This window comes from Mustela nigripes, chromosome 3, assembly GCF_022355385.1.
Source record: "Mustela nigripes isolate SB6536 chromosome 3, MUSNIG.SB6536, whole genome shotgun sequence".
Classification (NCBI taxonomy): domain Eukaryota; kingdom Metazoa; phylum Chordata; class Mammalia; order Carnivora; family Mustelidae; genus Mustela; species Mustela nigripes.
Window position 1 is genome coordinate 131,463,516 of NC_081559.1, and position 25,779 is coordinate 131,489,294.

At 38.3% G+C, this 25,779-nt stretch overlaps 1 protein-coding gene across 2 annotated transcripts in view; it reads right to left on the minus strand.

Annotated features, from left to right (window-relative positions):
- Positions 1–963: 963 nt before the first annotated feature.
- ARMC1 (armadillo repeat containing 1) overlaps positions 964–25,779 on the minus strand; it is a 36,232-nt gene continuing 11,416 nt past the window's right edge. For both annotated transcript variants that reach the window (XM_059394654.1, XM_059394653.1), the window contains exons 3-7: positions 24,034–24,125; positions 13,299–13,488; positions 5,082–5,198; positions 4,922–4,996; positions 964–3,144 (exon numbers count right to left, since the gene is read on the minus strand). In XM_059394654.1, coding sequence (XP_059250637.1) covers positions 2,953–3,144; positions 4,922–4,996; positions 5,082–5,198; positions 13,299–13,488; positions 24,034–24,125 — 666 coding nt within the window. In that variant the 3' untranslated portion in view covers positions 964–2,952. The remainder of the gene's footprint in view (positions 3,145–4,921; positions 4,997–5,081; positions 5,199–13,298; positions 13,489–24,033; positions 24,126–25,779) is intronic.

Below are 25,779 nucleotides of genomic sequence, written 5' to 3' on the forward strand. Positions count from 1 at the left end.
AAGGGACATTCAGATAAAAATCAAATACCTGTGAACTAACCCTTAAAAAAATACCCTCAACTGCATAGAGAAAGTTGAGGAGCCAGATAATGTGTGTTTACAAAGGTATAGTGTCTCACTTGGAATCGAGCGTAAGAAGAGAATCGTGTCAAACTTCCAGTAAGAGTAATTCCACCTTAAACTTAGAAGATTTTAGTTTCAAGTTACTTGTGATGATCTCAGCAGATTCAAATAATGATCCCATAAAGTAGAAGAATTATCTCCATTCCATTAATGAAGAAAAACCTCAGAGACTACATTATTACCTAAAATTATATAGCTAGTAAGTTATAAAACAGGATATTGAAACAATAAATAAATAAATTTCTCCTATGACAATTCTGGAAGAATCACGATATAAGCAAACCTTAACTTCATTCAACAGAGCAAGTATTATGCTCCTCTCCCACTTTTCTGAAAAATAAAAACCAAATGACAAAGCAAATGAAGAAACTTGCTAAAGTCAGAATAAGTCAGAAACAATAAGTCAGAAACAAACATGCCAGAAAAAATTAAAACAATACAACCTGACATTTTCCCTAGTCACCCAACAAGTTAACAAGTACCTGTCATTTATTTTTACTGATCCAAGAAAAATTCTTTGTTCATCCTCCTAAAAAAATATTTGTTCAGTTACTGCTAGCCAGTTAACAGCTACAGACTCTCTCGGTTCTCAGAGAGCTAAGCCAGGAGGGAACACTGGTAAATCTAATTTCAATCTAATACGATATATGCTACAATGAGTATATGTACAGGAGAAGCTGATCCAAACCCAGGGAGAGGCAGGTGTGGTGCGGGAAGGAAATGAAGGGAAGATGCATGGGAATGAGCTGGGTAACGCACCTGCAGGGAGCCAGAAGGTGCCAGGCACTGTGGATACAAACAGGCTCAGGAGTAATCAATAATGCTTATACCACAAAAATGCAATATTCATTCAATTTTAATTATGTTACCTTTTATTATTTTACAATATATTTCAAAAAATGCTGTTACAGTTGCCTTAACTGCTCTATAAGACCTGGAATAAAAGAACACTTAGAATTAGAACACACAGACATCAAGCTGTAATATCTACTTGTACTGAACCATTACTACCAAAGAGATGTAGTTTTTTAAATAGGCAGATGTGTGGCAATGCAAAATAAAATACAAACTTGTTAAAAAGTAAACTTTGTTTTAATGGCTATTGAAAGGAGGTGGGTTTGTTTTCATTTTCAACACATCTGGTTCTGGCAGCAAGTTGTATTATGCATTTAAAGCAATACACGCCTTGAAAGCTTTTACTTTCAGTTGTGCATGTCATCTGAATCAGAGCCCAGACACATGAAAACTATCATTCCCAATCCCCTCACTACCCCTCCCTCCAGACGGTCGTGAACTCAAGATTCTGGTTGGTGAAGTATTTTACAATAATTTTTTTTTTTTTTTCCAGTGACACTGGATGCTTTTAATTCTCTTTAAAAGAGAAGCGATGAAAATGCAAGGAAACCCTCCAGGGTCCAATATTCACTTCACATTCTCCACAAGCAATAAAATAGCAGCTCTAAATGTTGATGAAAAAGAATGTCAAATTCTCCATATTAGTTTCTTAATCAGATTAGCACTAAAATTTATCTGGATTTAGTTGGATTTCAAAAATGAAAATTTTAGTTGCCAAATATTTCAGAAATTTAATAAAGCATTACATATATGTAATTAGCTCTTATCTACCAAAAAAATATATATGTATGTATATTTATATTTATTTATCTTACCTTCACTGAAGTTCTTTTTTTCTGGCTGGACATGAGAACAAGATTAAGTGGACCAATGCTGGCTTTATTTCTTTATAAGCAATAATTTGAGTCTTTTTTTTTTCATTCAGTACGACTGCATGTTCATAATAAATTCACAAAAGGCAATACAAGGAAACGCCTACTGAATAGGCAGATGCCAAGCAATTCATGTTTTAAGGTTAGACTCTACCAAATGGCACTATGGCATTATAGGCATTCAATTTTTGTTTTCTTTTTTCAAGTTTGTCAGTTCTTTACTATTTTTTAACCTAGCAAGGGACAGTATATGACCACAAAGTAAGGCCTAGAGACCACCTACAGCTGCTTCCAGTACTATGCTGGACGGAACTCTTAAGAGCTGATATAAACCAAACTGAACAATAGTCAACTGGAACCACAGCTGATCACATTCAAATAGTTTCCAACAGTACTTTGCTAATAAACACGTTTCCTTCTTCTTGGCTGATTTTGTGTTGATTCTATTAAAATTACAAGTAAGACTGCAAAGTTTTTGTAGACTTGTGGTTTTAGGGGACTACTATGTTCATATGGATATATTTTAATTCACAAAATGTCTCTATAGTAATGTTCTTCCTATAAACATGGTTGGCAAAATAAAAAAGGCACAAAATGGGGATAATGAGAAAGGTTTTCAATTTCAGTGAAGAATACCAAAGCAAGTATCTTTCATGAAGAAAAGCAGAGAAAAATGTTCAGTAATTCATGCACAACTTGAACTTAAAAAAAAAAAAAAAAGTAAGCTTCTCTTCAGATAGGTCCTGAGGCTTGAGGAGAAAATGAGTTTTCCTAATCATGTGCTTCACGTAAAATAAAATGTAAAGCTGCACATATATATGTTTGGTTTAACAGTGGACCCATTTTTTTTTAAAAAAGTGAGGCAAATAAAGGAAACAAAACCAAAATACCTTCATCAACAAAGATATCCACCTGTAGCCTCTGTCCTTTTTACCACTGAGTGGGGCAAAATGTCCAATAAAATGTAAAATGCAGCATACACAATCATGTAATCTAAAAACTTTTCATGATAACTTATTGCAAATTGCACTTGACAGTTCACCACAACAATGGAAAACTGGCCCCTTGTTGGTTCATACAGTCCTTGAGACCCAAAGTGAAGTCACCAGTAAAATGATCTGGATAAAAAGTTTGCAGCTGTGCTGAGCCAGCTGGCTCCACCCTCTGGGTGTGAACCGACCCGGGACACTGCTTTGTCTTGTTCCTTTGTGGGACTCTCATCCTCAGGCAGGTAGTCGGGCAGTTCTGTGTTCTGTTCGACTTCCACAGGCGTATCTTGGAATGGGACCAGCATCTGATACAGAGACATGTTAAGAGTTACTACAAAATCATCCTAACTGACAAAAATATATACTTTTTTTTTGTTTTTGTTTTTGTTTTAAGATTTTATTTATTTATTTGACAGAGATCACAAGTAGGCGGAGAGGCAGGAAGAGAGAGGGAGGAGGAGCCAGTTTCCCCGATGAGCAGAGAGCCCGATGCGGGGCTCGATCCCAGGATCCTGGGATCATGACCTGAGCCAAAGGCAGAGGCTTTAACCCACTGAGCCACCCAGGAGCCCCAGATATATACGTCTTAAGTTAAAGTTCAACTTTATTCCTCATTGTAATCACCGTGTTTTTTCTCAGGGGTTATATTCCTTTAAAAATCTTCCTCTTCACCCGAATGTTTATAGCAGCAATGTCCACAATAGCCAAACTATGGAAAGAACCTAGATGTCCATCAACAAATGAATGGATAAAGAAGATGTGGTATATATACACAATGGAATACTATGCAGCCATCAAAAGAAATGAAATCTTGCCATTTGTGACAACGTGGATGGAACTAGAGCGTATCATGCTTAGCAAAATAAGTCAAGCAGAGAAAGACAACTATCATATGATCTCCCTGATATGAGGAAGTGGTGATGCAACATGGGGGCTTAAGTGGGTAGGAGAAGAATAAATGAAACAAGATGGGATTGGGAGGGAGACAAACCATAAGTGACTCTTAATCTCACAAAACAAGCTGAGGGTTGCTGGAGGGAGGGGGTTTGGGAGAAGGGGGGTGGGGTTATGGACATTGGGGAGGGTATGTGCTTTGGTGAGTGCTGTGAAGTGTGTAAACCTGGCGATTCACAGACCTGTACCCCTGGGGATAAAAATATATGTTTATAAAAAATAAAAAATGAAAAATGAAAAAAAAAATCTTCCTCTTACATAAAGGTAGGCCCAAATGCTGAGCACAGAAAGGCAGAAATATACATGAAAATTAAGATGCTTTTCTCCTGAGGCTCCAGGAATAAACATGCAATTCTTGTCTATTTAAAGAAAACAAAAGCAAGTTATCTGGCTACCTAGGGCCCCTGAAGGGCCACTAAATCTCCTTTCCATGGGAAGATAAATACCCTAAAGAACTGCAGATTTGTTTTCCCTAGTGGAAAACTAGCAAGAGGCTAAGATTTTCACTATATTTACCTATCCATGGTGAGAACAGACCCTTATTTTTTACATTAGCAAAACTAAGGTTAGAAAGACAGTATTTAAAAACCAATGTAAGAAAAACAAACAAAAACTAAAACTATAAAAACAATGTAAGGGGTATGGGGGTGGTTCAGTGGGTTAAGCCTCTGCCTTCCAGTGCTCAGGTGCTCAGGTCATGATTGCAGAGCCCCGCATCAGGTACTCTGCTCAGCGGGGAGCCTGCTTCGCCCTCTCTCTGCCTGCCTCTCTGCCTACTTGTGATCTCTGTCAAATAAATAAATAAAATCTTTTAAAAAATACTAATAAAAATAAAAAATAAAAACCAATGTAAGGAAACTAGATAACCTTTACTTCCATATAAAATTAGGAAGATGTCTCCACTGAGATAAAGACACTCTGAAACCCACAAAATATAAGAACAGACTTTGAAATCCACAAGACTTCTATTTCTAAAAGGGTTAACTATTAGCCAAAAAACATTAAGATAATCTGACCCAATCATACTCCTGCTTATTTGGCAACTACAGCCTGAAAATACTAACAATCTGCTAGCCATAAAGAATAATTAGGAGTCAATTAGGTACAAAGAAAACTGAAAGCATTTACCTCTTCGCCACTTTCACTTTTCACAACTTGCTGAGCCTTCATAACCTTGGTTGATGCTATCGCTGATGCCAAAGCCTAGGCCAGGATTAAAAGGAACAATTTTGAACAAGGATTTGTTTACTTAAAACCTCAAGCATATTCAGCCATTTAAAATACTAACCTCTGCTTTCAAATCTGAACGGATCCGCACCACACATCTTTGAACAGCCATTTGAAAAGTAAAGCTAATAACACCTTTAATTTTTAACAAAGCCTCTTCACAGAGATTTCTCCGAGACTGAAAAGGTAAAAAACAAAAACAAATTATTATTAAAATTGGCAAAATATTTTAAAAATTTGGCAAAATAAAAAAAAAAAATCAACTCAAACCACACAGAAGTCATCATGGGGGTGCCGCAGAGGAGTGGGGACGGGTAGCAAAAATCCCTATTTCAGTTCTACAGACTCATTCTTGAGGGCATACTTGTGGGGTGTTCAGTCAAGTTTATTAAATTTTATAAGATCAACAGGCTAATAATTCCCGCTGGATTTTTTTTTTTCAAACTTCATTACCAATACTTAGTTTTAATAATTCTTATCAGAAATAAGTTAGCCAGGGGCATCTGGGTGGCTCAGTGGGTTAACCCTCTGCCTTCAGCTCAGGTCATGATCTCAGGGTCCTGGGATCAAGCCCCACATCAGGCTCTCTGCTCAGCGGGAGGCCTGCTCCCGCCACCCCCCCATCTCTGTCTACTTGTGATCTCTCTCTCTGTCAAATTTAAAAAAAAAAAAAAAAGAAGAAGTTAGCAAATATTAATTTAAACCTTAATGAAAATAATAATACAGAAATAATACAGACTAAATATTATTAAAATAATAATACAGAATAATATATATAAAAACTGCTGAAAAGCAGAGGTTCTTCTAGCTTAAGGGTGAGCAAACTACAGTCTACCACTGTTTTTTCTGGAACACAGCTGCACGCATTTGACATTAGTCTGAGGCTAATGTCATACTATAGCAGAGTTAATAGATTTAAGAAAGACCATATGCCCTGCAAAACCTAAAATATTTACTATCTGGCCCTTTAAAGAAAAGGTTTGCTGACCTGAGCTCTAGCTTAAAAGTCTCTGAGGATAATTCCGATACATTGATGTTAGAATTAGTGTTCAGTGTATGACTCACTACTTTTTAAAGCACTTTATCACCACCTCCATCATTTATTGCATTCTCAATGGTTACCACTGCATTCTCAAGGGCTAATACCCTCTTTTTAGTTGTCATTTTCCTCTAACAACACAATAAAACATACCCCTTTCAATGTTTTTTTGATTCCTAGTAATACACTACTTAGACCACTGGTTAGTCTATCTGTCTCATCTTGTCGCCAAGGTCCAGTGCCTAAAACTAAGTGATTTTTTTTTTTCAGCTTCATCTCTCAGCAGACTATTCCCATCACTTCAACCATTATGACCATGGAGAACACAGGTGTGTATCTCCAAGAGGACTTTATTTTCATTTGCTATCAGACATATCCACCTGAGTATCAAGTCTCAAACATGGGATCCAAGGCAAAAATGGATTGAAAAGTAACTACAGGGGTGCCTGGGTGGCTCAGTCTGTTAAGAATCAGACTCTTAAAAGCCAATCTATAATTACAAAATCAATCTATAAAAATAGACTCAAAAAAACCACAGATGATTAAATTAGTAAGGAGATTAAAATTATTCCAGCCACCTTCTGTAAGTTCAAATAGATAAAGTATAAGTAAACATGTTAAAGAGATATAAAAAAGACCCAAATCAAATTTCAAGAAATAAAATAAGGGGCACCTGGCTGCACAGCATGTAACTCCTGATTTTAGGGTCATGAGTTCAAGCCCCATGTTGGGCATGGAACCTACTTGAAATAAAAAAATAAAATAAATAATAAAATAAAACAGTGTCAATGGTAAAGGAAAAAAAAACACAGTGAACGAGATTAACAGGAAGTTAAATAGTTGCAAAGGAAAAATTTAGCAAGTATCAACAGAAACTAAAATTAAAGAAGAGGGGAAGAATTGAAGAAAAAAGCAAAAATGAGCAGAAATATCAGCAAGCTGTGAGACTTCACATGGCTGAATATGTATAACAGGAATCCCTGAAAGACCAAGGGGAAGGGGGACAGAAACAATATTTAAAGAAATAATAGAAAAAAGTTGTCCAAATTTGCTGTATACGATAAACCCAGAGATCCAAGAAGCTGAACAAACATGAAGAAAATTATACCAAGGAACATTATAAACAAACAGATCAAAAGCAGTGATGAAAGAGAAACTCTTAGAAGTAGGCAGAGTGGGGCGCCTGGGTGGCTCAGTGGGTTAAGCCTCTGCCTTCGGCTCAGGTCATGATCCCAGGGGCCTGGGATCGAGTCCCGCATCGGGCTCTCTGCTCAGCAGGGAGCTGCTTCTCCTCATCTCTCTCTCTGTCTGTCTCTCTGCCTATTTGTGATCTCTCTCTCTCTGTCAAATAAATAAATAAAATCTTAAAAAAAAAAAAAAAAAGAAGTAGGCAGAGTGAGAAAAATAAGATATATTACATAGAGAAGAACACAAATAAGCAAACTAGAATCCCAAACAGAAACAATGCAAGGAAGACAACAGTGGAGCAAGGTCTTAAAGTGTGGTGTTTAAAAAAAAGGAAAGAAAAAGAAAATTCTGTCACTTAGATTTTCACACCCACTAAAAATAATCTTTCCAAAAAAAAAGGACTCTACCAGACATACAAAGGAGTTAGAGACTTCAATATCTGACTTTCAAAAATGAACAGACCAGCAGTGCCTGGGTGGCTCAGTGAGTTAAAGCCTCCACCTTCAGCTCAGGCCGTGATCCCAGGGTCCTGGGATGGAGCCCCGCATCTGGCTCTCTGCTCAGCGGGGAGCCTGCGTCCCCCTCTCCCTCTGCCTACTTGTGATCTCTGTCTGTCAAATAAATAAGTAAAATCTTAAAAAAAAAAAAAAATGAACAGACTAGGTAGACAGAAAATGAGCAAGGATAAAGCAACAGAATTCAACAGATTTCAACTTATGATACTCCAAACAACAGTGTACACATTCTCAGGGACATGTGGAACATTCTCCAGGATAGACCACAGACCCTGATAGGCCATGAAACAAGCCTGTATATACTGAAAAGGACTGAAATCATCCAATGTTGTCAAATCACATGAAATGAAATTAGAAATTAATAACAGAAGGAAATTCGGAAAATTCAGAAATATATGGAAATAAAACAAACTCATAAATAAGAACCAATGTGTCAAAGAAATCACAAGAAAAATTAGAAAATACTTTGAGAGAAATAAAATGAAGACCCCACATACCAAATCTGATGCATACAGAGAAAGCAGTGGTTAAACAAAAATTTATAAGCTATAATAACTACATTAAAATAGAAGAAAATCTCAAGTCAGGACCCTTAATTTCTAATTTACGAAAGCCCAGAGAAAGCAGAGGGAAGGAAATAATAAAGATTATGGCAGGGAAAAAATAGAAAAAAAAAAATCAAAACTAAAAAGTTGGTTCTTTGAAAAGATCAACAAAACTGATAATCCTCTGGGGCGCCTGGGTGGCTCAGTGTGTTAAGCCTCTGCCTTCGGCTCAGGTCATGATCCCAGGGTCTTGGGATCAAGCCTCAAATCGGGCTCTCTGCACAGCAGGGAGCCTGCTTTTCCCTCCTCTCTCTGCCTGCCTCTCTGCCTACTTGTGATCTCTCTCTCTCTCTGTCAAATAAATAAATAAATAAATAAATAAAATCTTAAAAAAAAAAAAAAAGTTGGTTCTTTGAAAAGATCAACAAAACTGATAAACCGGGACGCCTGGGTGGCTCAGTTGGTTGGACGACTGCCTTCGACTCAGGTCATGATCCCGGAGTCCCGGGATCGAGTCCCTCATCAGGCTCCCAGCTCCATGGGGAGTCTGCTTCGCTCTCTGACCTTCTCCTTGCTCATGCTCTCTCTCACTGTTTCTCTCTCAAATAAATAAATAAAATCTAAAAAAAAAAAAAACTGATAAACCTTTGGGGCGCCTGGGTGACTCAGTGGGTTAAGCCTCTGCCTTTGTCTCAGGTCATGATCTCAGGGTCCTGGGATCAAGCCCCCATCGGGCTCTCTGCTCGGTAGGGAGCCTGCTTTCTCCTCTCTCTCTGCCTGCCGCTCTGCCTATTTGTGATCTCTCTATCAAAAAAAATAAATACATCTTAAAAAAAAAAAAAAACAAAAAAACGGAGACTCCTTTTAGCTAAACTAAGAAAAACAGAGAAGGAAGACTCAAATTAGTAAAATCAGGAATAAAAGGACATTAAGGAAAACCTGACTGAAACAGAGGTGCCTAGGTGGCTCAGTGGGTTAAGCCTCTGCCTTTGGTTCATGTCATGATCTCAGGGTTCTGGGATGGAGCCCTCCATCAGGCTCTCTGCTCAGCAGAGAGACTGCTTTCCCACTATCTCTCTCTGTCTGCCTCTCTGCCTACTTGTGATCTCTGTCAAATAAATAAATAAAATCTTTAAAAAAATAATCTGACTGAAACAAAAGGATTATAAGCAAATACTATCAACAATACATTATGCCAACACCTTAGATAATCTCAATGAAATGGACAAATTCCTAGAAAAATAAAATTATCAAAACTGACTCCAAGAAGGAAAAATAGACCTGTAATAAGTAAGGAGATTAAATTAAAACCAGAAAATATCACACAAAGAAAGCTCTGGACCAAACAGTTTCACTGGTTAACTCTACCAAATGTTTATGGAATAATCAACACCAATCTTTCAAACTCATCCAGACACTTCGCAGCTCATTTTATGTAGTCAGTTATTACCCTGATACCAAAACCAGAAAAAGATACCACATGAAAGAAAACTGTAAATAAAACTATAAAATACCTTATAGGAATACACACACAAAATACCTCAACAAAATCCCAGCAAGCTGAATACAGCAGCATATTAAAAAGATTATATAGCATGACCAACTGGGATTTATCCTGGGAGTGAAAGGTTGATTCAAAATATGAAAATCACTAGGATGCCTGGGTGGCTCAGTCTGTCAAGTGTCTGCCTTCGGCTCGGTCATGATCCCAGAATCCTGGGTATGAGTGCCACATGGAGCCTGCTTCTCCCTCTGCCTGCCACTCCCCCTGCTCGTGCTCTCTGACAAATAAAAAAAATCTTAAAAAAAAAAAAAAAGAAAACCACCAGTGTAATACATGATACTAGAATTCATCTCAAGAATGAAAAGACAAATAAACACTTTAAAAATAGACAATAGGCATTTCTCCAAAAGAGAAAATACATGACAAAGTAAAAAGATACATACAATAAACACTACATCAACCACTGAAAAATGGCCAATAAGCAATGTAAAGATACTCAACATCATTAATCACTAGGAAACCCATATCAAAGCCACGACAAAAGAGAAACAAACAAACAAACAAAAACAGCAAAAAAAGCCCACAATAAGATACTACTTCACACACTCCACTAGGGCCGCTACTAAACAACAAAAGAAATATATGCTGACAAGAAAGAGATGGAGAAAGTGACCCCTCATATGTTGCTGATGAGAATGTAAAATGGCGCAGACTCTGTAGAAAACACTCTGGAAGTTGCTCAAAAGCTAAGCAAGGTTCATGTATCATCCTAGCAACTCTACCCCAGGAACAATTCCAAGAGAAATGACATAAATCCACACAAAACTTACACACCAATGTTCACAGCAGAATTATTAATAATAGCCAAAAAGTGGAAACAGCCCAAATATCCATCAATTGATGAATGAATAAACAAAATATAGTATATCCATACAATGGAATATTACAAAGAGGAAAGATGGACAATACATGCTACAATAGGGATGAACCTTGGAAACATTATGCTGAAGTGAAAGCCAGGCATGAAAGGTCACACAGCCTATGATTCCATTTATATGAAATGTCCAGAGAAGGCAAATCCATAGACAACAGAAAGTAAATTAGGGATTATCGGGGGGTAGGGGATAGTGACTGCTAATGGGTACGAGGTTTCCCTTTGGAGTAATGAAATGTTCTGGAATTAGACTACGGTGATGGCTGCACAACCCCGTAAATATACCAGAAGCACGGAATTCAACACTTCAAAATGGTGTATTTATGGTATGTGAATTCTATTTCAATTAAAAAAAACAAAAACAAAAACAAAAACCTGAATGAATTCATTGCCAGCAGATCTGTTCTACTGTAAAAAATGTTAACAGAAGAAAAATAAAATCAGACGAAAATCCAGAATCTACACAAAAGAATTAAGAGCACTGGAAATGGCAAAAATGTAGGTGGACAGAAAATACTTTTTCTTATTTTAAAACATCTTAAAAGACACTGATTTTTTGAAATCATAGAGACAGAAAGTGAAATAGTGGTTGCCAGGGGCTGGGGTGAGGGGTAGGATGAAAGGGAAGTTATTGTGTAATGAGTATGGAGTTTTAGGTTTTACAATATAAAAAACTGTACATTCATAAGCAGTACAGAGGTGAAGGTTACACAACATTATGAATGTATTTAATACCACTGACATTAAATAACAATGTTTTCTTTCTCTTATTTCTGGTATTGATAATTTGTGACTTCTCTTTTATTCCTGATCTATTTGGCTACAAGTTAATCAATTTTATTATGTCAAAGAATCAGCTTTTGATTTCACTGTTTTTTCTCTATTGCTTTTCATTGCACTGATTTGTCTTGTTTCTTCTGCTTTGGACTTAATTTTTCTTCTTTTTCTAGTTTCTTAAGGTAGAAGCTTAAGTCACTGAGAAGTTTTCTTTCTTGTATATAAATATTTAGGCATTTGGTGCTATTGAATTACCTTCTAATTATTTGTTTTACCAGTGTCCCACAAATTTTGATATTACATTTTCATTTTTGTTCCGTTTAAAATGCTTTATAATCTCTTGATTTCTTCATTGACTCATGGGATTATTTTAGAAATCTATTATTTAGGGGCGCCTGGGTGGCTCAGTGGGTTAAGCCGCTGCCTTCGGCTCAGGTCATGATCTCGGGGTCCTGGGATCGAGCCCCGCATCGGGCTCTCTGCTCAGCAGGGAGCCTGCTTCCTCCTCTCTCTGCCTGCCTCTCTGCCTGCTTGTGATCTCTCTCTGTCAAATAAATAAAAATAAATAAAATCTTTAAAAAAAATTAAAAAATAAAAATAAAGAAATCTATTATTTAATCTCCAAAATATCTGGTTGGTTTCCAAATAACTTCGTTTCTGATTTCTAATTTGTTTTTCCTTGTGCTAAGAGAACATACTTTGCATAAATCTTTTAAATTTATTAATACTTGTTTTGATGGCCCACAATAAGGTCTACCTTGGTAAATATTCCACGTGTATGTGGAAACACTGGACAGGGTTTTCCCATAAATATAGATTCAGTTGGCTGTTAGTGCTATTTGAGTACATAAGTATTTAAAATTGTTATGTCCTCTGATTAACTGACACCTTTAAGACAAAATGCCCCCATGCGACTTATTCTTCAAGACTGCTGGCAAATGTCACTCAAGAAACTATTTACAGTAGTCCCTCTTCTCCATCTTATACATGGGAGATCCATTCTAAGACCCCCAGGGGATGCCTAAAACTACAGAAAGTACCAAAACCTATACAGACTATGTTTTCTTCCTATACATATATATGGCTAAGTTTATTTATAAATTAGGCTCAGTAAGAGATTAATAATAATAATTACTAAAATAAAATATAACAATACATTATAGTAAGTTACATGAATGTGATCTCTCTCTCTAAATATCTTTTTTTGGGGGCACCTGGGTGGTTCAGTGGGTTAAACCTCTGCCTTCGGCTCAGGTCATGATCTCAGGGTCCTGGGATCGAGTCCTGAAGCAGGATCTCTGCTCAGCGGAGAGCCTGCTTCCTCCTCTCTCTTTCTCTGCCTGCCTCTCTGCCTTCTTGTGATTTCTGTCAAATAAATAAAAATAAAAAATCTTAAAAAAAAAAATCTTTTTTTAAAAAGATTTTATTTACTTATTTGACAGAGAGAAATCACAAGTAGGCAGAGAGGCATGGTGGGGGGCACAGAGCTGGATGCAGGGCTCTATCCCAGGACCCTGAGATCATGACCCGAGTGGAAAGCAGAGGCTTTAACCCACTGAGCCACCCAGGCGCCCTTCTCTCTAAATCTTATTGTACTATACTTACCCCTCCTTTTGTGATGATGTGAGGTAATAAAATGCCTACATGATGAGATAAGTAAGTGAGACAGAGATTGTGATATAGCCTTAGGCTACTACTGACCTCCTGATATGTCAGAAGGTGGATCCACCACTTTCCCACCTCATCTTATAAACCAAGTGTTTATAAAAGTCTTACCGTATCATCAAGACCATCTATGTGCAAAACCACTGTTTTGGCACGTTTGTTTGTAGTTCCCAGAAAAAACTGAGCTTTCCTTCTACGTGAATTCATTTCATTGAAACTATCCCCATCTGCCATATTGGAAGACTGAAGAATATCATAAATTTCAGAAGCCAGCAGTTTTGTTTCTCCTGGAGTCGTAGTCCTTGAAAAGAAACACACACAAATTAATTTGTCTTGTCACTTCTATTGATTCTGTAATTTTATCCCTTGACTTTGCAGAGCCTTGTGTTCTTATTCTGATGCTTTTTTCAAGTGAAAGGAAATACCAGTGAATCCCAGAATACTCAACAACATAGAAAAAGCACCTAGCTGCTCAAAAGGTCTTCTAATTTCATGTCATTTTTTTAAAAGATTTTATGTATTACATACAGAGAGAGCATGTGCACATGTGCATGGGGGGGGGGGGTGAAGAGGAACAGAGGAGAGGGAGAGGAGGGGTTTTAAAGAATCTCCAGCAGACTCCTGGCTGAGTGTTGAGCCCAACACAGGGCTCAATCCAAGCTGAAACCAAGAATGTCACACTTAATGGACTGAGGCACCCAGGTGCCCCAGGGTCTTCTAATTTCATTTTAAATCTGTGGTTCACTGAGATTCCAGACTTATCACTATAACAGTGTAACAGCATATTTAATCAAAATCATTAATTCAACAATCAACTAAAAGAATCAAGATATAGCCCATCCCTGAATTCATACTAACGTAATTTGGAAGTGCCCTTTCCTTCAAGAAGGTATAAAACATAAAAATCCAAAGGGAGAAAACAAATCAGGAGAGGAGCATTCATGTTAAGAGTTACTTCAATAAAGAGATTTCGTAATAAATTCAAACTGATTGTTTCTTAATTTACATTTTTTACATATCTTTAACAAAGTGTGTGTGTGTGAGTGTGTGTGTATATGAAACCACAACTAAAACAAAAGTTTTCATTCTTGAACTTTTAAATCCTACCATAGCTCCTCACATAAACATCTAGTGCCATTGTGTCCGAAGACTTTCTGCATTGACAGAAAGGTTTTACAGCTGCACTGTCCACTCACCACATATGGCTCCTGAGCAACCACAACTAAAAAAAATGATTTTATTTTCTTTGAATTAATAAATCACCATATGTGGAAAGTGTCCAAACTGGGCAGTACAGACTAATGCTTTTTAGTTAGTTAAATTGAATAAACAGACAATACACATAAGTATAAAAAATAACCCTCATTTCACTTATAGATAAGCTCAATTAAGTCCAAACCTTATACATTTGAGGCCTTTAAATCTACTCCGGTTCAGCTCTACCAACATCAGCACCTTTTGTCTTTCTTTGAATACCTTTTATAAATGCCTTTTCCTTCAACCAAAAGAGCTTTACCCAGACCATTTGCTTTCAAATTTACTCCTCCCTTGAAGGCTCAACCTCAACTGTGATCTTCTTTGTGAAACTTCCTCACCCCAATAGTCCATTCCTCCCTCTACATTTAAGGTGCTATGCTGGGGCACCTGGGTGGCTCAGTCAGTTAAAGCACCCCACTCTTGGTTTCGGCCCAGGTTATGATTTCAGGGTTGTGAGAACAAACCCCATGTGGGGTTCTGCACACAGCGTGGAGTCTGCTCTAGATTCTCTCTCCCCCCATCACACTCTCTCTCTAAAATAAATAAATAGGGGTGCCTAGGTGGCTCAGTGGGTTAAAGCCTCTGCCTTCTGCTCAGGTCATGATCCCAGGGTCCTGGGAACGTGCCTCATGTTAGCCTCTCTGCTCAGCAGGGAGTCTGCTTCCACCTCTCTCTCTCTCTGCCTGCCTCTCTGCCTACCTGTGATCTCTGTCAAATAAATAAATAAAATCTTTTAAAAAATAAATAAATAAAATAGGGATGCCTGGGTGGCTCAGTGGGTTAGAGCCTCTGCCTTCGGCTCAGGTCATGATCCCAGGGTTGGGCTCTCTGACCAGCAGGGAGCCTGCTTCCCTTCCTCTGCCTGCTTCTCTACCTACTTGTGATCTCTGTCAAATAAATAAATAAAATCTTTTAAAATGTAGTAAAATACTATATTTGTACTTAAATTACTGATCTTAATTTTCTAATTTTTTTCTCTTCAAGAATGGGGATGTATTCTTTCCACAGGGCCTCACTAAACTTTTTACAATCCATTTGTTTACTGAATAAGCAGGACCAATATTTACAATATTCAAACTATAAATCTATAAAGAACTTCAGGTCCAGAGGTACTAATCTGGCAATTTCTGGGCACTCAATTTACTATAGCCACTGCTTTTCTGGGCTACTGTTGACCACAGAGATCAATTACTTTGAATGACTTTGGCTGTGTATTGCAAGAAGCTATGAAAAAGACTATTTTGAGGGGGAGTTATCTCAGCACTTTTCTGGTAGCTGTTTTACAGTACTGAAAAGGTCACTGCAGTTCTGAGATATTTTAAATACCAGCCTACCACAAGTTGTAAAGAGTATGAGGACAGTAGTTAGAGATACTCATGAATTTAGGAAGGAAAAATACAATGTCTTTGCTACCCCTTTTCTACCACCAATACTGGTTTCAAGTGTTTGGACCAAATAAAAAAACAATCATCACAATACACAAAATACTCAACTAATGAGCTTCATATAAAAAATTTTTAAATGCATACATTATTTCAGAGACCAAAAGTACTAAACCACTATAACATTAAATGATTATCTTCCTGTTCTGCAGAATAAGCACTGTGTAGTTCTAAACCACACAGGGTTACTTACTAATGCCTTTGTGAATCTGGTGTAAAATTTGAGAATATTTCACGAGAAATGCAAATACAAAAATTTTCCACATCAGTTTCAATGAATTTATGTACCTTCCCATGTCATCTATCTTATATCAACCCTGAAGAACACAGATGGTTTAGACTTTTTCAACTGATCTAGAACTGGACAAGGTAGAAAAGGAGAAAAGCAATGTAGCAATCCATCCAGTGTTTGATAAAATTCAATGAAGTGGAAACTGCTTGTAAGAATATAATTGGTACTATTTGAAAAAAAAATTAACTGTGATAAGAATACACAAAAATATACATACTCCTTGATTCTGTAATTCTTCTACTGGAACTTGTTAAAAAAAAAATCTACAAAATAAAAGTAATCCAAAATACAAAAACAATCTTTTTATATAGTTAGGCAAAGAAATTCCAGAACAGTAGCACTGCCCAACATAACTTTCAGAGATGATGGAAATGTAGTCAACTAGTTACATGACTACTGAATACTGAGAATATGGCTGATACAAGTGAAAAATTGGTTTTTAAATTTGATTTTAATTAATTTAAATTTAAACTGCTACATGTGGCTAATGACTACCATACTGGATAGAATTTCAGAAAAAAGGGAAGACTGACTCTGCTGTCAGTTTCCTTAAGTTAACCCTCCTTTTCCTGGTTAATTATTGCTACCGTATGTCTGACAAACCATTCCTCTAACTTCTCTGATTGAGATCTGCAAAAGAAACTAGCTCTATAAGAAAACTATGTAAGTGATTATTTTCTCAATTCTCTGAAGGATAGTATAGAGCAAGAGCCATTCCAGATTCACAGGAGAGAAGATAAGTCTATTATATCTATTGGATTCCTTAAGACTTTGGGGTATAATTCTCTCATAAACCTGTATCAGTGGTTTTCATATTAACAGCAACAGAAGGGAGAAATGAAAACAATTTGCCAAGGTGATACAGGTGCACTTACAATTGCCGATGCTGCTATAGGGTCTATCTGCACTTTCAACTAGAAAATTAAAGATTAACAAAGAAACCCAAAAAACAAAAAACAAAACCAAAAAAACAAAAACTAAACAAAACAACCCCCCCAAAAAATTTTAAGGCTTTACAACAAACTGTAACTATGTAACTATAGAGTCAAAGAGGGTACAACTGCTTAAATAAAGTAATTACGGATGACAGATTAGAAAAATAGTTCTATGAAATAGATACTCCCACCACAACCCCTTTTAACTTCAGTATTTCATAATTCCAAAATTTCATCATTTTCACACTGGAGTAAATTCCTTTCTGGAAGATTTTCCATTCCCACCTACTTAAAAACTGAAAGATTTTAAAAGGAGAACATAATCAAATGACTGTGATATTCTCACTGTTAAGTATGGTCTTCAGGTGTACTGCAAAGGACTAATTTTATTGTTATACTTCTTTAGAAACGGGATCTTTATTACAGATCCCTCCTTTTTTATTTTTTTTATTAACATATAATGTATTATTTGCCCCAAGGGTACAGGTCTGTGAATCATCAGGCTTACACATTTCATAGCACTCATCATAGCACATACTCTCCCCAATGTCCATCACCCAGCCACCCCATTCCTCCCTCCCCCACTCCCCAGCAACCCTCAGTTTGTTTCCTGAGATTAAGAGTCTCTTATGGTTTGTCTCCCTCCCAATCCCACCTTGTTTTATTTTTTCCCTCCCTACCCCACAACTCCCTGCCCTTACTCTCAAATTCCTCCTATCAGAGAGATCATATAACTTTCTCTGACTGACTTATTTTGCTTAGCATAATACCCTCTGGTGCCATCCAAGTAGTTGCAAATGGCAAGATTTTATTTCTTTTGATGGCTGCATAGTATTCCATTGTGTGTGTGTGTGTGTGTGTGTGTGTACCACATCTTCTTTATCCATTCATCTGTTGATGGACATCTATGTTCTTTCCATAGTTTGGCTATTGTGGACACTGCTGCTATAAACACTTGGGTCAGACCCAGATCCCTCTTAAAAGTAAGTAAAATTTTGTCTTAGGCAAAATTAAATTTACAAAAGCATGTAAGCAAATTAAATTACAAATGAAGTTATTTCTTGATCTGGGTACTATGAACTACCTGTTCAATAAGTCAATTATAAGTAATTATTTCCTTATTTTCAAAAAATGCTTTTAAAACCCAAAGAGGGGGGGCCTGGGTGGCTCAGTGGGTTAAGCCTCTGCCTTCGGCTCAGGTCATGATCCCAGGGCCCTGGGATCGAGCCCCGCATTGGGCTCTCTGCTCCACAGGGAGCCTGCTTCCTCTTCTCGATCTGCTTGCCTCTCTGCCTACTTGTGATCTCTGTCTGTCAAATAAATAAAATATTAAAAAACAAAACAAAAAAAACCAAAGAGGGTGCCTGGGTAGCTCAGTGGGTTAAGCCTTTGCCTTCAGCTCAGGTCATGATCTCAGGGTCCTGGGATCAAGTTCCGCATCAGGCTCTCTGCTCGAGGGGAGCCTACTTCCTCTCTCTCTCTGCTTGCCTCTCTGCCTACTTGTGATCTCTCTGTCAAATAAATAAATAAAATCTTTAAAAAAAAATAAATTAAAAAATAAAACCAAAAGAAAAATCCAAGACCATCTACATATTTAGAAGCTACCTTAGTCCTAAAAAAAAAAATTACTATTGGGGAGCCTGGGTGGCTCAGTTGGCTAAGTGTCTTCATTCGGCTCAGGTCATGAGTCCTGGGATTGAGTCCTGCATCTGGTTCCCTGCTCAGAGAGCAGTCTGCTTCTCCTTCTGGCCCTCAGCAGCTAGTGCTCTCTCTCTCTCTCAAATAAATAAAATATTCAAAAAAATAAAAATAAATTACTGTTCAAATACTATCATTTAAAACATTTAAAAAATCTAGACTTTTCTGGTCTATTTGGCCATAAATGCAAGAGAGACTGCATAATCAAACAAGTATCAATTGCCCTAGTCTTCTTAGGCAAGTGCAAATTGAAAGAGCTGATTAATAATGCCCCGGATTTAGCTCAGCCTTTAAAATCTGACATCAGAAGGGCGCCTGGGTGGCTCAGTGGGTTAAAGCATCTGCCTTCAGATCAGGTCATGATCTCAGTGTCCTGGGATCAAGTCCCTCATCAGGCTCCCTGCTCAGCGGGGAGCCTGCTTCTTCCCAAGCCTCTGCCCTTCCCCCTGCTTGTGCTCTAATAAATAAATAAAATTTTTAAAAAAGTCTACTATTCTATAGATGTCTCTCTCACTTACATATATATACACTCACACATACACATACACATGTATACTACAACCTTAGCCAACCAAACTAAAAAATTGATTTACAGGTTTAATCTACAGGATCTCTAAAACTTGCTCTAAATCTTTGAAGTTCAAATTTAAAGTATATTTTAAAATAGCAACAGTAGGGGTGCCTGGGTGGCTCAGTGGGTTAAAGCCTCTGCCTTCGGCTCAGGTCATGATCCCAGGGCCCTGGGATCGAGCCCCGCATTGGGCTCTTTGCTCAGCAGGGAGCCTGCTTCCTCTCCTCTCTCTCTCTGCCTGCCTCTCTGCCTACTTGTAATCTTTGTCTGTCATAATAAAATCTTTAAAAAAAAAATAGCAACAGTAAATTTTTCATCTAATTTCTTACACTTAAATAATCTGTACAAAATATTTTCAACTTCAGCATCTATGTGTTAAAAGAATAAACAATCTTAAGTTCATCATATGAATAAAATAGCCCTATAGAAGCATCCATGCTTAAACCTTTCACTGTTTCCAACAGAGCGAATATGCCAGTTAAAAACAGTATTAAAGCATACCACACAGCATTAAAGCATACTAGAAACAAGAATAATGGAGCCTTATATTTTATAGGTTATAAAATATACAAAGCATTTCTACATATATTATCCCATTTGGTCCTCAATCACTTTGAAGCTGTCACTGTAGGCTTTAGTAAGGAAACTGAGGGCAAAGAGAGTTTTTGTCGCAAGTAAGAGCTAGAATTCAAATTTTTACTAGTGAAACTGACCTCAAAGGGAGACCTCATAGGGAATAATTAACACAACTGATGGCAGTTAACATTTTCTGTTGTTTATTCCTAACTGATCACTCAATTAAAAACAAGAAAAAAGGGGCACCTGCGTGGCTCAGTGGGTTAAAGCCTCTGCCTTGGCTCAGATCATGGTCCTAGGGTCCTGGGATCGAGCCCCACATCGGGCCCTCTGCTCAGCAGGGAGCCTGATTCCTCATATCTCTCTCTCTCTCTGCCTGCCTCTCTGCCTGCCTGTGATCTCTGTCTGTCAAATAAATAAATAAAATCTTTAAAAAACAGGGACGCCTGGGTAGCTCAGTTGGTTAAGCAGCTGCCTTCGGCTCAGGTCATGATCCCAGCGTCCTGGGATCGAGTCCCACATCGGGCTCCTTGCTTGGCAGGGAGCCTGCTTCTCCCTCTGCCTGCCATTCTTTTTTTTTTTTTTTAGATTTTATTTATTTATTTGAGAGACAGTGAGAGAGAGCATGAGCGAGAAGGTCAGAGAGAGAAGCAGACTCCCCATGGAGCTGGGAGCCCGATGCGGGACTCGATCCTGGGACTTCCCCGGATCATGACCTGAGCCGAAGGCAGTCATCAAACCAACTGAGCCACCCAGGTGTCCCTCTGCCTGCCATTCTGTCTGCCTGCGCTCGCTCTCTCTCCCTCTCTCTCTCTCTCTGATAAATAAATAAAATCTTTAAAAAACAAACAAAAAAAAAAAACAAGAAAAAATCTTCAGTCTCTATCTTATCATTATCAAGGATCAAGGCACCACAGAACTATCTTACCAGGCAGCTAACCCCGTAGCAAATATTTTAGAGATTCCAAAAAAAATAAGATTAACAAAATAAAATTCATTCAGAAGCCAAGAAAACTAAGAAAAAACACACACTGCCTTGGAAGTCAGTTTAGATGATTCTTCACTGATACAATATAACCATTTGTGTTTGGGAAGTACAGAACTTTTGGGAGCACTCAAGCCAAAGAAATTGCAAGTTTTCTTTCCTGTGGTCATTTACAGCAGCTATTTATTGTTCTTGACCCTTTCATGCCCTGGAATGCTGTGGGGGTTACCATGCTGAATTTATGCAAAAGCTAAAAGCACTGGATGTGCCAAAAGAAGCAATTTCTTATTAGGTTTTCCAACAGGACCCTTACAACTAATGAGTTCTTTCGAGGTGGGGAGAAGGGTTATAAATCAGGACTTCACATCCTACCCTTGCAGCTCAGAGGAACTAGTTGTGGCTGAGGCTGATGCAGGGAGCTGCAGACAGCTGGACTTCCTAATATCCATCAGATCTTGCAAAAAACTGAAGGTGAATGCAGAGGACTCTGAGATGCCACCCAAGAGCCTTTTAAAATAAATACAAGTTTTGGGGGCCTGGGTGATTCATTCAGTTCAGCGTCTGCCTTCGGCTCAGATCATGATCCTGGGATCCAGGGCCACATTATGCATCCTGCTCATTGGGAAGTCTGTTTCTCCCACTGTCTCTGCCCCTCCCCCTTGCTCCTGTGCATGCATTCTCTAATACATACATAGATAAATCTTAAGAATATATATATATATAAGTTTTTACAATGCTCCTTAAGGAGTCACTACAGAAGTAGGATGCCTGGGTGGCTCAGTGAACTAAGTGACTGCCTAGGATTCAGGTCAGGATCGAAGGGTCCTGGAATGGAGTCCTGTCAGGCTCCTTGCTCAGTAGGGAGCCTGCTTCTCCCACTATCTGCTCTTCCCCTTGCTGTGTTCTGACAAACGAATAAAAATCTTAGAAAAGAAAAGAAAAAGAGAAAAAGAAGACCCAGTTGGGCAGGGGGACGGAGGCATATGCAAGGGTACAACTTCTATGTTGTTATAAATTACCTCATCTGTATATCATGTACTGGGACACCTCTCTGTACTACCTGTGCCTGCATTGATTAGATGGCAAGATAGAGAATGCCAATATAAGACAGGTATGTTGACAATTACTCAAATTATTTTAAATCAAATAAATTAGGGGCACCTGGGTAGCTCAGTTGGTTAAGAGCCTGCCTTCAGCTCAGGTCCCGGGATCCAGTCCCTGCTCAGTGGGGAGTCTGCTTCTCCCTCTCTCTCTGCCCCTCCACCTGCTTGTGCTCTCACAACTCTCTCTCTCAAAAATAAACAAAGTAACCATAAATTAACTAATTAATTAAATGGTTACTCATTACAGTTTTAAAACAGTCAAGTCTAGTAGAAGATCAAAATACACAGTAAACTAAGATTAAGCCTCAAGAAGCATAGCTTTTTTGCTTCCAGACACAGTAGAAATATTGGAACACTTAATCTTCAATTTCTAGCCTTCTAACAGGAAATCAGCAAACACTAAGAAAGGAACAAAACCAGGGATTCCCAGGGGCAAGAGAACTCAAGAACTACAGATAAGTAACTTGGACCGTATGTTCCTTTTTTCTTACCTAGAAAACTGTCCTCTGTCAAAGCTACCTCAAAAGTTGTAACAAAATGAGACAATGGATATGAAAATCTTAGTAAGATGAAAGGTACAATTAAAAACCACACATTTGGGGCGCCTGGGTGGCTCAGTGGGTTAAAGACTCTGCCTTTGGCTTAAGTCATGTTCCCAGCGTCCTTGGATCAAGCCCCACATCGGGCTCTATGCTCAACGGGGAGCCTGCTTCCTCCTCTCTCTTTCTGCCTGCCTCTCAGCCTACTTGTGATCTCTGTCAGATAAATAAATAAAATCTTAAAAAAAAAAAAAACCACCCATTTGCTAAAATTCAAATTAAATGGCTCTTAAGTCTCTGAGAAATATCTTGATAATGCTCAGGAAAATCTTATCAAAAGCCTTTTTTTGCCATGATATTTAATAAAGGGTCTTTTCAATAAGATAGGAAGGAAGTGGGGCACCTGGGTGGCTCAGTGGGTTAAAGCCTCTGCCTTCGGCTCAGGTCATGATCTCAGGGTCCTGAGATCGAGCCCCGCATCGGGCTCTCTGCTGAGCAGGGAGCCTGCTTCCCCCTTCTCTCTCTGCCTGCCTCTCTGCCTACTTGTGATCTGTCTGTCAAATAAATAAATAAAATCTTTAAAAAAAAAAAGATAGGAATGAAGTAGCAAAAGAACTTTGTAGGGTACTATAATATTACTTTTTTTCTTTTTTTTTTTTTTTTTTTTTTTAAAGATTTTAGCTATTTGACACAGAGAGAGAGAACACAAGCAGAGGGAGCAGCAGAGGGAGAGGGAGAAGCATGCTCTCCACTGAGCAGGGAGCCTGAAGTGGGACTGGATCCCAGTACCCTGGGATCATGACCTGAGTCAAAGGCAGACACTTAACCGACTAAGCCACCCAGGCATGCCCCAGTACTACATACTGTCAAATGTGATTAGTAACTTGTGTTACTTTGCTAGCAAATCAATTTACATATACCTCACAGAACTTCATACAAGGTAGGATTTTCTCTTTTTAAAGATATGATTCGGGGCACCTGGGTGGCTCAGTGGGTTAAAGCCTCTGCCCTCGGCTCAGGTCATGATCCCAGGGTCCTGGGACCGAGCCCCACATCTGGCTCTCTGCTCAGTGGGGAGCCTGCTTCCTCCTCTCTCTTTCTGCCTGCCTCTCTGCCTACTTGTGATCTCTGTCTGTCAAATAAATAAATAAAATCTTTATAAATAAATAAATATAAAAATAAAAAAATTAAAAAATAAAGATATGATAAGTACCATATTTATCAATATTTTAAATAAAATTTGAGCATTTTCCTAAGTACTATTAATATCAGTGTTTAAGAATAATCAAGAACACTGACTCAGAACATTTCTGGACATACAAACCACAAAAGCATGCCTTCATATCAGAATAAAAATTTCAGTAAAATGATACACTGACAATCAGCATCCATTTAACAGGAAGATCCATTTTTCTACTGCCTTAGGAGACACCCTTTATTGTACTTACTTCTGTATAACATTTTGCAGACTTAACATCATCCCCAGTTCTCCTTTCATCTTTTCTCTGTTAGCACGGCATTCTGCCAAGTACCGAAGAGCCTACAGCAAAAACAGTGACAGGTTAATTCACAGCTCCAGACTATTCAAAACTAAACCAGTTACTAACCTACTGCAAGAGGAAAAAAGAGTGCAAAATAGGTTTTTGTTTTTAGAATCAATTGGTTTTGAAGTGTTTAGAAACTCTTCTTTAAATGTGATAATCAGAGAAGTCCCCTAGGGGAGAAATGATCCTTTGAGCTGAAGCAGCTGAATCTGCTCTTTGAAATGATGGCTCCTAACTTATCTGCAAGGTCAAAATTAGGTTGTTCCGGCTTCCTTTTCGCCACTTCATCTTGACAGAGATATAAGGAACCACATTCTATTTATTAATTTCAGGGAGTAGTCCCAATAGCCACCATTTCCCTAGATGCTTTTTACATATTAATTAAAAGAAACTGCTGAGAGAGGCAAAACATACAACCACCTTTACAGAATGAACTGTTTCTAGTTTTACAATTCACCTTTAAAATGTCCTTTTTTTACTGAAAAGCAAAAGATAAACTCACACAAATTTCTATTTTGGGAGCTTAACTTCTGCGGTGCTTTTTTCTTAAAATGTAAAGTACACTTTTCAAAATTTATTTTTTACTGACGTGTAATCAAAAATGTAAAGTACATTTTGCAAGTACTTCTTTCACGTTCTGATTCTTTAGGGATTCCATTCCTAATCACTCATCATTTACCGAAGACTTTGGCACCTGCTTCTCAGGGATAGGTCTGTGAACTACACCACCCAAAACTTTGCCGTCTCAGCCTACTGACCTTCATTCACATTTTCTCTTGGTCCTCTACGCTACATTTCCCAATGAAAATGGTACCACCTACCAAATTACAAGTTCAAAGACCCCTCTCTGTCTATAATCTCCCATAATTTCTGCAACTTCTCCTAACTTTGATTTTCATTTTAGTCCATAAAGGATTAACTGCTGTGGGAACTGCCTCCCTCCACAAAAAACTAACAAACAGGACAATATATCTTAAACATACTGAACAAGAGGCAGCATACGACTGTGATATCTGAGAGAAGTGATGAGGGAAGGCCTCGTAACCGCCCCCACCTAACTGCTCTGGAGGCAGTTTTCAGACTAGCACAGGGAGCGGGAACCCAAAAGGAACCCAGTGGTCTTGCTGAGTTACAGATGCAGAGAAGAGAGGTAGGGAGGTTAGGGTGGTACAGTGTAATAAAAATAAATATTTGGTGTTTGCCCATTTCCTGGTGCAGAGCTCCTAAAGCCCTTGCAATTTTCAGAGGGAGAGCAGTTTCTTTTGTTACTCATAAGGCAGCCTTTTTGATCACGCCAGGGTTTATTTAAAAGAAGTGAGCTGGGCTGAGGCTCCAAGATAGCCTCAGAATGTGGCTGGTCACTAGAAAGACCAAGAGATTACAGGGTGGGAAATTTCAGCCCCACCCATTGGCTGGAGGTGGGGAGGTGCTGGAGATTAAGCTCTATAAAACTCTTGAACAAGGAGATTCAGAGTTTCCAGAGTGGGGAATACATCCACCTGCCAGGAGTGTGGCACACCTCAACTCCACAGGGACAGATGGTACTGCACTCAGGACCCCTCCAGACCTTGCCCTATAAACCTATTCATTTGTACCCTTTATAATAAACTAGTACATGTAAGTAAAGTAGCTTCCTGAGATCTGGTGCCA